This window comes from Cardiocondyla obscurior, linkage group LG11, assembly GCF_019399895.1.
Source record: "Cardiocondyla obscurior isolate alpha-2009 linkage group LG11, Cobs3.1, whole genome shotgun sequence".
Taxonomy (NCBI): domain Eukaryota; kingdom Metazoa; phylum Arthropoda; class Insecta; order Hymenoptera; family Formicidae; genus Cardiocondyla; species Cardiocondyla obscurior.
The window spans coordinates 2,538,287-2,550,795 of NC_091874.1; the positions used below are offsets into that span (position 1 = coordinate 2,538,287).

General features: G+C 38.5%; 2 protein-coding genes across 3 annotated transcripts in view; both read left to right on the plus strand.

Moving 5' to 3' along the window:
* Positions 1–12,509, plus strand: part of LOC139106572 (atrial natriuretic peptide-converting enzyme) — a 65,654-nt gene that overhangs the window by 13,979 nt on the left and 39,166 nt on the right. Inside the window, exon 1 of one of the 2 annotated variants that reach the window (XM_070663454.1) lies at positions 5,504–6,364. The exons of the other annotated variant lie outside the window; for it this stretch is intronic. The gene's annotated coding sequence lies outside the window, so the exon portion shown is untranslated. Of the gene's footprint in view, positions 1–5,503; positions 6,365–12,509 lie in introns of those variants that run through there. 2 annotated transcript variants of the gene reach the window in all.
* On the plus strand, positions 4–4,822 carry Pigeon (protein pigeon). Its single transcript, XM_070663459.1, has 10 exons — positions 4–432; positions 668–792; positions 874–1,186; positions 1,255–1,511; positions 1,728–2,884; positions 3,104–3,436; positions 3,634–3,848; positions 3,960–4,169; positions 4,286–4,357; positions 4,446–4,822. Exons 1-10 carry the CDS (start codon positions 375–377, stop codon positions 4,514–4,516), a joined length of 2,811 nt encoding a protein of 936 aa, XP_070519560.1. The 5' UTR covers positions 4–374; the 3' UTR covers positions 4,517–4,822.

Here is a 12,509-nt window from a genome sequence, read left to right on the forward strand (position 1 = left end):
GACGTAACTCCACTCGACAAGCGCACGCGGCGCAAGTGTCGGCCAATCAACGCCCGCCGCGGTGTAAATAGACTGCACGACTCGATGCACCGACTGCACGCTAACTACGCGCCTCAATAAAGCCTTTACCGTGGAGGTAAGAATACCAGAAGACTGGTGGCGAGACTGGCGAGTGTGGCGGAACTGGTTCTGTTGCGCATTGTTTGTCCGTTATTCCCCAGACAGCAGAGCAGACGACAAGGAAAGCAAGATCTATCAGATAGAACGAGAATTGTCGTGGAGAGAGGAGATAATTACATGTATTATCACTGTTTGATTAAAACGCAGTGGATGATCAAGAATCTGTGAATTATTTAGAAATTGCTCCGATAGATATGATAGAGAACCTCGCGGCGAAATTATGCCTGCTACTGTCGGAAAACGCCAACACAGGTAATTGTCGAGGGAGACCATTAATTTATTATATGGTAAATTTGATATTAGAATAGTTTATTTGTTCGGCTTATCTGCTTGAAAATATTTTGCACATCATCTGTATGATAATAACGACAGGCGATTATGTAAGATATTTATAGTGCAGTAGATAATTATAGTGATCAATAAACTGCAATGTCAAGATATTGTTTATCAGGCAAACAGTGACAGATAATTTACTTTATTTCCCCAGCCGAGCAATGGAAGCTACTTGGACAAGAGAGAGACGGCTCAATATTGATTGGATGGGTGGAGGAGTCAGAGAAAAATTCACATACTGTAATTGGCCGTTATGGCCAGATTAACAATAAATTGCAGGTGAAAATCATTGTAGAAATTTAAGCTCTTTCTTTGTAGAGCACTCAGGTATCTTTAATGTTAATTGGACTTGTATCTTAGGTATTGCACCGCTTCTCAGATGTGTTGAACATAGTTCAAGCTACAGTCAATCAAAGTCACACATTAATGGGATATGTGACAAAACAGAAAAATCATTTACAAACATCAGATGTTGCAAGTCCTCACTGCTCAGATCACCAGCATGAGTTTCATAATGAATTCTATAGAGTATTTGTTGTAGAGTTGACAACTGATGACACCAAAGTGCATGATTTAGAGATAGAGAGATTTAAACAAGTCAGGATACAATTTCTGTACAAGGAAAAAGAGCAGCAGGGTGTGGACAAGTTTCTGGTATTGATACATCACGAATGTGAGTAGAATCTGATTATATTATTTGTAATTATTTACACATTATTATAAATTATGCGTTATTTTTAGGTATTCAGATATTTACTGCTCAATTTGACACATCTGATAGTGACTTGAGACCAGTAAAGGAACTCAAATCCGAAATACTCGTAAAAACGTTTATATGGGCACAGTGGGATATGATTAATCAAGTGCTTTACCATATACATCATCGGCGAATCCCCGCGAGCGTAGTTACTGAAGGTAACGACGAAAATAATTCCAAGTCTTCAAAGCCAACCCTTAGTGGTCTTCAATTTCATGACGAATTGCCTCATGAAACAGTGGTGAGTATTCATTGACAAGAACAACAGAAATATGTATCATTTATTTAAACAATGAATTTGTAATCGTTACTTTGACAATAAGTACTTGTGATTGTTACTAACATTCTGTAGAGCTGATTAATATGCCAAATAATATTAGTATATTTTACTCGCTTGCTAATTAAATTTTGAAGCAAAGCGCATGGTATTAGCATAAAATTTATTGTATCTTTTTAGCTGAATATTCCATTAAACTTACCGTTACTGTCGCCGTCCTCTAGTTGCGGGACTTATGAAGATGATGTGATACCCTTACGAGTCCATGATTGTTCCCTAGATCTTATAGTGGTATCGGATACTAAGGGAATGGTTTGCGTTTGTCACTACTATCTTTACCGACCCGTACAACCGCCGCAGCATGTACTTAACTCACTAAACGAATCCAACACGGTGCATTTTGCATACTCTGTGACATTACTGCATCACAGTTGCGTGATCCATTGCGTTATACCGGGTATATCGTGGTCGCGCGCTAAACTGATGAGGCCGACTTTCGCGATCTATGAGAATCATCATATGATTGTGTTCGTGCCAGGATTATTTGCTCATCTCCTCGAGATCGGCGTGAACCACGAGCCCTGCTGCCACATTTTATGCGGTCCGCCACCATCGATTCCATCACGAGTTTCTTATTTGGTGCCATTACTCGACTTAGATAATGCTAATAAAGGAACAAGAAGAAACTCGCATCACAATTTAGATAGCAAAAATGGCAGTTCAGATGGAAATAATTCTAGCACGAATATACTAACGATTGATTTGCCCACTTTGGACCTTGTACAGTTGACGATTCCCTCGGACTTTCTTATTGAGGTTTTTCGCAAAGAGACCTCGGTGGAAGTTCGCTTAGGGATACTTCATTATTTTCTCTGCCATAAAAATGATATGGAAATAATCGCGGAGCTAATGTCCATCATTGCGGAAAAGCCGCGCACGTTAGATATTCCGCGCTTTATGCAAGAAATCTTGATAGGCAATTCTTATGCTTTAGTGCAAAAGAATCTTCTCGCAGATACTGTACCTTTACTTTCTCTATTGCCCGTTACTACTATAGGAGATTATATGACATTTGATATAAAAATGAATGACTTGGATATCACGTTGAGTCACGAAAAACTTTGGAATACATCGGTAATGTTACTCTCGCCACAACAAAGGCTCGTTCCTTATCGTAGTGATTTATGGACCAGATTATGGGATCAGTTGAGTAAAAATGGTAGTGACAAACTGAGATTCAAACCTAGTCAAATCGCAGAGAAACTATTAGTTTCTTTAGCTTGTTATCAGCCAGAAGCATTATCCAGATGCAGTACTCCAATGTCTCCAAGTGGAGGGTAATAACATTTCTTATTATAATTCTGTGTAACTAAACGCATGCACTTATTAACGTAAAAGTAATTTAAGTTTGATTCGCTCCATTAGTTTTTTTGTAGTCGAAATAAAAAATGTACATATTTGTTTTCTTTGTAATATTAACACGAACGCTTTTTTTTTTATTGTTTTCTACAGAAATATTAAAATTTTTATAATAAATAATAAATTACGACATACAGATTTGTAACACTGCCGCTTGGAGACTTCATGGGCAATCGAAATATCAAGCTGGATTCAGGCTTACCGTTTAACGAGACGGAAAGTTGTACCGCCTCGAAACAAGAGCACATTGTATCTGTTAGTTTGCGAGAACTGTCGATGTATCTTCTAAAGAATGGCACGCATACATCGACTATGCACACACGAGGTTCTTGTACTCCATTGCACGTTCATGCCATGGCTACGAGATACGTGGCTGCGCAATTGGAAGCTTCACGGATATTGTGCCAAATACTTTGCAGAGCAGCCGGTGTTGATCCGAGAATTGAACAGGAACGAGGCTTTAGTCTCATGTAAGATAATCCGTATCTTAATGCAATTATATGCATGCTCTATTTATTTTTACATTAATTACAACTCGTAACTAATTAATGTAAATAATTTGTAGAGAGCATTTTAAATTATTAGATTATATTTAAAATAAAACTTTTTTAAGCATTTATTTTGTATTATATCATATATTGTAACAAAATGTTAATTTTTTTTGCAGAGATCAATTGGACGAAGCAAGACGATGGCTATTGTTCATGCTTTTACAGCGATATAGATATGCTATAGAGAGTATCGCTTATCCAGCGCCGCAAGGATTTGCATCGTTTTTTACTTATCTCGGTTATCGTACTCTCAAATACTCAATGTTTCTGCAATATGTTGAACGTTCAGTATTCGAACTTCAAGTCGACGTCACTAAAATTATTTTAGCTGGTACATATGCAACAAAAAATTATTTTATCTATACGTATACGCTATAATTTTTTAAGTGTAATTTAAGTACGAGATGTAAACAGACGTTTTAACTTTTTTTTTTAATTTCAGATATTAGCGATACAAAAGAAAATGTCGTTCAGAAATTAAAATTGTTGTCCTTATTGCCAAGGTCTCGTGCAAAAAGACTCTTAAATCAATGGCTGCATCCAGTTAGCTTAATGCTACGAGCCAGAGAACACGCTGCTAATATTCTGTGTGGTGAGGTGTCGCAGAGTCGAAGCGGTAGTCGGACTCTGCAGCATCGTAATCATCATAACAGTAAGTACAGAGTATATAATTGCAATACATATTAAGAAATACATATTAAGAATAATTGCAATACATATTATATAAGATCCTTGCTATTCTTGCTAATGTGTGCAAATCGTTTGCAGGTTTAGCGGCGTTTCCTTCAGCAGATCGTTTATCACCATTAGATACATTTTTAGATTTACTTACTGCAAAAGGTAATATTAAATTACACAATTAACATTTTTAAAGCCATCGATTACATTACTTTAAAAGCACTTACGAAGTATAACTTTTATTTTGCAGCTAGTCTTACAGAATTGGATTTTGGATTGTTGATAGAAGCGACAGTAACATCTACCGAGGATTTTCTCTAATAGAAATTAAGTTTACTGCTTGTGATAAATGAGAAATGTCTTTTAATTATTAGATGGCAAATTTATATTGGATTTCTATACATTTAAGATCCAATTTAAAACTTTTGTACATATAATTTTTAAATGTTATACCTGTATTAAAAGGTAATTATTTAAAAGAAAAGTACTTATAATTATAAATAATATTTATTTCAACAAAAATCTACAGAGTAGCAGGTGCCATTGTAATTACTATTAGCAATTACAACATTTAGTGTCTATAAATAAACGTAACAATTTAATTAGTAAACTTTATTAAATGCTGTATATTGTAGATATTTATTATATAGATAATATCTATATGTAGATATTATCACAATAGTTTTTTTGTTATTTTTAAATTATATGTATTAATTTCGAATTTATCCTTTTTATGTATCTTCAGAATCGACATGTTTAGATTTCATGAATTCTGTTTTACTAGCGCGTATGCATGCTATAGTCGCTTTTTAGTTATCCAATATTAATAGAAATATATTTTTAAAATAACTAGATACTTCAAAGCATGCGATTCGTGCGTATTATTTATTAATTTTAATAGAAACGTTATTTATATAACATTTTTTTCAAGTTGGATGACATTTTTACGATCATTAGATAATTTTTGGGGCTTGGCTATCGATTTTGGGAGCTCGGAATAGCGAAGAAACATGTTCGAGCATCGAAATCGTTTCGCTTTTATTTTAGGGGACGAGTCTCGAGCTCGACGAGTGCATAAAAACAACGTAAACAGATCAACTCGGCGTCGAGCTCGGCATTTCCAAGAACTCCGTGCGAGAAGGACAACGGTCAACAGATGATCGAGTCTATCGTCTGTCTCGCTCTTTCTTTATGGTTGTCTCTTTTTCTCCAAGGGTCAAAATCTCTAACGGTCACTTCAGTCTGGTTGCGGAGGTCGAAGCGTTAAGACGTGCCGCGAATCGCTCCGCAACTACGTGCATTTTCGACCGCGGATAGGAAGTGTTGCGTACGAAAAGTGTCGACGTCGTCGACTCGGGAGCGGACAATCATTTTTTCGTATTCCTGTGTTATTCTCTCATCATTTTGTGCTTTGAAAAAAGTGCTACGGGAAGAGATGGTTATGTCGGGGACGAAGCGCACGGAGCGTCCGGCATGAAGAGTGGCGCGTCCGGTATTTCCGACCCACTTCACTCGTCATCTCCTTCAGCGACGTTCAGCGGGTTCCGGCGGCCGCCATTGTCTCGACGTGAGATCTGCATCTCTCGCCCGTCTTCGTCGCGACCCAGACTCTCGTCCCGCTTCGAACACGTAATTTTTATTTAAGAAGATAAAGTGCGCGGGAAACATTCCGTATCGCGGCACGTCTCATTCGCCGCGTGGCATATGTTCTCGGCTTCGTTCATTTCGCCGACGCGGATTGAAAAGAAGAATGTGATCTCGCTTTACGTTCCGCAGCCAGTTCCTCGTGTCGAGATCGAGAATAATTCCAACGAAAACTCGGGGGAAGTAAGCAACGTGACGGATATCGTGAGTGGAAGTTCGTGCAACAGCTGATCGTTCGTCGCGCTTCGTAATTTTAATCGCAAAAAATCGCCGCGAAAATCCACCGTCATTTTTTCGGTCGTTCGTCTCCAGAGTGATTATAAAAAAAAGACAGAGCAGTGTAATATAGTTTCGAGTGATTTAAAGTGCTGCAATACGTCAAGATAATTTAGAATACTGCCACAGAAAGAAGGAAGGAAGGAAGGAAGGAAGGATGGAAGGAAGGATGGAAGGATGGAAGGAAGGATGAACGGACGGACGGACAGAAAGATGGAAAATAACCTAACCCAACCGGAAGATACAAAGGTAAGTAAATTGGCAACACGTCGTCGGTCGTGTATCACTTAATTCTAATTATTATAAAAAAATTATAATTAACTAACGTCTTCGAAATATAATAACGCACGCGAATTGGTTTCTTTTGAAAAACTGTGCGCGCGAAGCGCGCGCGCATGGTTTCTTATAGTAAAATAAAGAGTATGTGATAATTAAAAAAAAAAAGAAAGAAAAATTTAAAGAAAACAGTACAATAAGTACATTTTTTCCCAAATCTATTGATGGTAACTGTTCTATTTTATTACAATGCCTGCATTCAGCTCAAGGGCTACAAGTGCAACTGTTGTAAAAATCACACACCGATCGAACTTACAAATTATACAACAGTTGCAAAGGTAGATGAGCGCAGGACTATTATCTTCTCACATGAATATATAAATAAATATATAAATAAATTACCATAAAATAATGAAACGTGATATATGAGGGAAAAGAATTCGTAGATTTGAAACTTTCGAAAAAGTTCGAACATCGGTTTTTAAATTAAACATAAATTCGCAGTAATGTTTAATCGTACGAAAAAAAAACTTAGTATAAATTTTCTACGTTCTGCCCGGTCTAATCAAATTTTGTTATTAATATTTGAAAATCTGGACAAAGACGAAGATGGTATATTATTTGCGAATGCCATTGCCGTCAATCGTGTGACGTCCGACAGTCGGAAATTAAATGGCACATGCGAAAATATCAAAATATAATTGAAAATACTTATGTAGGTGCGATAACATCACTTCTGGCATATGATTGATAAGATTATAATAAATAGTACGCGTCTACATACCCATTGTTGAAGGAAACCAATTTAAAATTATTAAACTTCTCTAACGAGACAATAAGACCCGCGTTTAAAAATTACGTATTTCGTTTTATATCAGCTTATTGCTTTGCAACTAATTAACGATACAGGAAAAAGAAAAATAGTTTATTCCGTCGCTCGCTTACGTTTAAATTTAACAAACTCGATGCTAAATTTCGAGAAAAAAAAAATCTTGAAAGACGAGAGATATTGCTCGTCTACCTGGGCGAATTATGCTTAACGCGAAGCCGTTAGCTTCCGTGAAAGAGGATTATCCGGCTTCAAGGATGACATCGGCTACGGTGGCGCAATGAAATGGTACTTCATTTTAAGAGTTCCGTCGCCACTGTGTGGAGTCTCTTAATAATTGTCGAATTCCAATTAAATTCCCCGAGTACCGTTTGTCTCATTAGCATAGCGGGGGTCGCTCGGTAACTGAAATTATTCTATTCAAGAATCCCTGAAGGGAATGAGGTGTACGGATCACCTTGCGAAGACCCGGACGGAGGCGGTAACACGTGCACGTGCACAATTACAGACGAACGGAAGTACGTTACTGATGAAACTCTCCCCGGGGTGTTCTCCATTAATCAATATCGATTAGGCATATTTAAATCGCGCGAAATCGCCGATATGAAAAAAAATAAAAAATAAAAAGACAGAAAAATGCGAGCACTAAATTTCGTTACGAGAAACACATACTTATTCACATTTTGCTTTCCCGTCTTTTGCGAAACATACTCGAAATATCATCTGAATTGTTTCCGGGAAGTAATGTAAAATCAAATAACGCGGTGCGTCGCCTCGCGCAGAATTGCCGTAAAACGTCGGTTCGAACCACTTTCCTTATTCGCACGGACAAGCTGATGGATACTCGGGGACGGTATTTACATGGATATTGAGTATCACCGAAAGAATACGTCGCGCGACGAGCATCGGAACGGTGGCGGGGAAACTCCCGATAAAATCCTGGTGTAAGGGAAACGCGTTACGAATAATCAATAATCACGGGGGCAACGGCGAACGTATCTGCTTTCACGTACTTAAATGCGCGAGGCATCTCTCAATACGTATTACATTTTGTATACCGTATCGTCGATTTCACCCTTTGAAGCGTCATACACTTATATAACGTGTCCTCGTTATTATTATTATTATTATTATCAATTCACCCGTTGAACGCACCCGCATAATTAGCGGGATTAACGGAGTCTCGTGAAAAAGCCGCGACCTTCGATCGCCGAACTCGCGGTTGCGTTTTTAATTTTTCCCTCCCCCCCTCGCCCTATCCCTCCCCCTCGATAACGGATTACACCCTCGGCCGACGGCACATCTGCGCCGAACGCACGGATCAGTGATTCCGATCGATTTATCACCATCGAAACCGCGTTTGGTCCCGCGGAAATACGGTCGTCTTAAATTGAAGTCGTCGCCGGGGCCGACTTCGCGAGAAGTTTCGTGTACTCCTTCGCTACGGGACGGAACTTTATCGACACGCGTGAGATGTGACATCCATCCTGTATTCTTATTTTTTTTCCTCGAATTTTTCTTTTCTTTTTTTTTTTTTTTCTTTTTTTTCGTGGACCTTCTTGATGCCCTTTTTATTGACGGGTGGCTTTCGAGTACTTTTCTTAGAAATACAACGTGTAAGATGCAACGACGCGATAATACGGATTTCTATTTCTATATTCCGCGAACGCGCATTACGTGAATCAATTATATTAATGCCGTTTACCGCACCTGCAGCTCTATACGATATTTTAATGATGAAATATCCGCTTAATGCATAAATGTGATTTAGCTGTTGCGCCTGGAATATAATAACTGTTAAGGCGAGAATTTATCGTTGAATATTATCATAAAAATATATCAGCTAAAGAGATTGTCTTAAATCAAAAGAATAATTGTTGAGGTCTAAATAAAAACCCGTCGGGCTTAATTTCTCGGTTATATATAATTAATTTTTGCAAATCAAGTGCGCTTTAAGTATTATAGATTTAACAAAAGAAAAAAAAAAGAAAAAAGGGAATACATTTATTTTTATACGTAAATGTTCTTGAAATAATACGTCTTGTGTTTGAATATATCAATTAAAATTTTATTTATACGTTTAGCTGATTAATTAGAACGTTTTTCTGTGTTTTAATGTATCAATTAAAATTTTATTTATACGTTCAGCTGATTAATTAGAACGTTTTTCTCGCTTATTTATTTAATTCAACAAAGTAGAGAAAATAAAACCTTAAAGAGTTTTCTTCCCTTTCCGATTTCACCTTTCGGAAAGAGTCCGTATTTTTCTATTCGTAACTCAGACCGAGATTCTAGAAGTTCAGAGGGTAGACGAGTGAAAGGAAGGTGATAAATTCCACGGGCGCCAACAGGCGAATGGAAACTGCAAAAGAGAACGTCAGGAACTAGAAAAGTTTTGAAGTGCCGATCATGCGAAAGTAAATTCCGTTCTTGTAACATTCTGCTTTCTCATCCCATTTATAATGTACATTTGCGGCATTTATTTCTAATCGAAAAAAAAAAAGAATTATATATATTAACTCCCTGTCATGAAAATATTTACAAAGTAGGAAAGTATGCGAGATTTATTATAGAGAAGCTGTTTAAAACTTTTTACTTCGTGCTCTCGTTTTTATCCCTCGCGAAATACATTTATTTTATTTAACCAGAATCAATGTTGAGAATATTTTAACCGCAGTACGCTCGACGTACTATAAAATCAATTTAAAGATTATAAAAATGAGGACGACCGGCGGTGAAGTTTTACCGCAGGGACTTTTCGAAGTTTCCGCCGCGTGTAGGAGCGCGAGGCTTTTCTTCGGTCTGGCCCTTAAGAATTTTCAAATTCTTTAGATCGCGTCAAACGGGAGGTCGATACGTCGATACGTACGACTTTAGCGGATACGCGCCGCGAACGTTAGGGCGAACCGAAAGAAACAGGAACAGGGGAAACGTGAGCCTCGTCCCTTTCCTCCGCACATGCTTGAGATACCCGGCACGTGCGATTCTTGCATGCACGTGCGGGCTCTCCGCAGACATTTTACGGTCACGCGTGTTGAAAAGCAGCCATGTGAAATTCAAACTGGATTCCGTATACCGTAGTACATAAATATACCTGCCACTTCCTCGCTTCGCGGTGGACGAATGGCGATTTCTTCTCCTTGCCGGACAAGGCTGTCTTTTTACGTACCCCGTATACCGAACGTGACAGAATTGGCGAACAAATAGACGCTGCGAAATAACTTTTATATCGAACGAGCAAGATTAAAGAAGAAAAAAAAAGGGAGGAGGGGGAGGAGGAAAAACTTTTCTTTACGCGAAATAGAAGAAATAAAAATTTGGAATAAATTAATTAATTATGAATCGAATTTAATCGTTAAATTGAACTAATCCACGCTGATGGATATTCGGATCAATATACGTTTTTCTAGACCGTTTTCTTTTACCGTATTTGCTTTCCTTCGGGTGGTTTTCTTCCCCGGGAAAGCACGCCTCGAGGAATCGCCGCCTCATCGTACGCGATATGCCGAAAAAGTCTGGGAACTCTAAAAGAAAAGTGGTGTTTTTTTGTAATAAACGCTACTGGTGTAAAAGAATACAGTGACAGGTGTTGTTAATACGCTGTTGCGAATGTAAATCGCGTAGAGTCGTTTTTTATTTAGGGTAAAAAAAAAAATTAAGGCACAAAGTAGAAGAACGGAGTGTTTATTATCATCTTTATTAGATTATACAATTTTTTTTTTTTTAATCTGCGCACTTACCTTTTAGGATTTTCACTCAATAACGTCTCGAGTTCGATCACAAGTGATATTAATCGATACCATTGTTACATGCGCACGTTAATTTATTGCCCACAATTTTACAAATTGTCACTTCAATTCTTTTCTCGCGGAGCGAAGGGCTCTGTTCTGTTCGTCTTCATTTGGTAACATTACTAAGACGATCTCATTGTTCTGTATACATTTAATTCCATTACAATCATAGACTGCGAAAGGAATTCGCGTCGAATTTCATTTGCGATTTCGTAACGTCGTCACACGATTGTGGCTTTCATGCAAGCTTTCAAGCCGTTAGTCGTTTTTGCGCCATTATTCCCGCGACACTTCCGTCGACCTAACGAACGAATGCAGTGTCATAAAGTAGATGTCCGAGAGAAACCGCGCACTGCTTATTGCGGTAAAAATAAAAAGACCAAAAAAATAAAATAAAAAATAAATTAAAAAAAAGAAAAATATATACGCGGTTTCTGCATTATTATAGTTCGTCTGCGCGCGACGCGTTGCACGTCACGAACGCCCCGCGCCGCGAGTTATGAAATATCGCGAAATCTCAGCGGATGGCGAGGGTCGAAGGAGGGTGAGAAGGGCGCCGAAAATAGTAGGTCAGCGTCGGCTGACTACTACACGGCCAAGTCCGCAAGCGCGACCGTAAAAGGGCGAGAAAATCTACCTCGAAATTTTGGCCGGGCGGACTTTACGGTCGACGTGTCGCGAAGAGACGTTTCCCATTCTTCTTGCCGTCCTCATGAGTTATTATCTCGTCGCCTGCGTCGTTGCACGAGCTCCTTCGCGGTCGCGCGAACCTTTTTTCGCGCCTTCTCCGCTATCGATAGGGCCGGAAATTGAAGAAATCTGGAGACGCCGGGGATGGAAATTAAAACTCGCGGGCGAACACGACGGCGAGCATCTTCAACTCCCAGAGTTTCAATCGATCGCGCCTCTCCCTCGTTCCCTCTCTTTCTTCTCCTCCTTTTTCCTCTCCACTTTCTTTCTTCTTTTTACAAACTTGCAGTTTTGAATACTATTTTCGAATGCCGTTCGTTTACATTGGCGGAAACGATAGCAAGATTGCGCTTCAGTTGCGTAAACGACGCACATATCATTCTCTTGTAAATTCTTTTATCCGGTGTAACTTAATATCGAATACATAAATAATTAAAGATTCTTATTTTATTAATTACTAATAATAGCTTCTCCATCTTTTCACAATTGTAAAAATATCGGGAGGAAAAAATAAAAAATTAAACGAAGTGCAACGATATTATAGCAAAGGGCTAATCTTCTATTTCAAAGATTATTTAGCGAAACGAATTTCCATGAAATCCTCTTAATTTCAAGCGCCCTATATATCTTGCTGCGGTCATTTTCGCCCGACCGACGGGATGAGATGCTGTGTTTACTCTACTTTAATACCACCAACGGCGAAGTGAACGTAGCGGCCGATCGGAGGGATTTAAGGGGTAGGCACTTCTTATTCGGCTATATATCGAGGATATCTCCGTCCAATTAATCCCGTCAATTAATCCTTCGG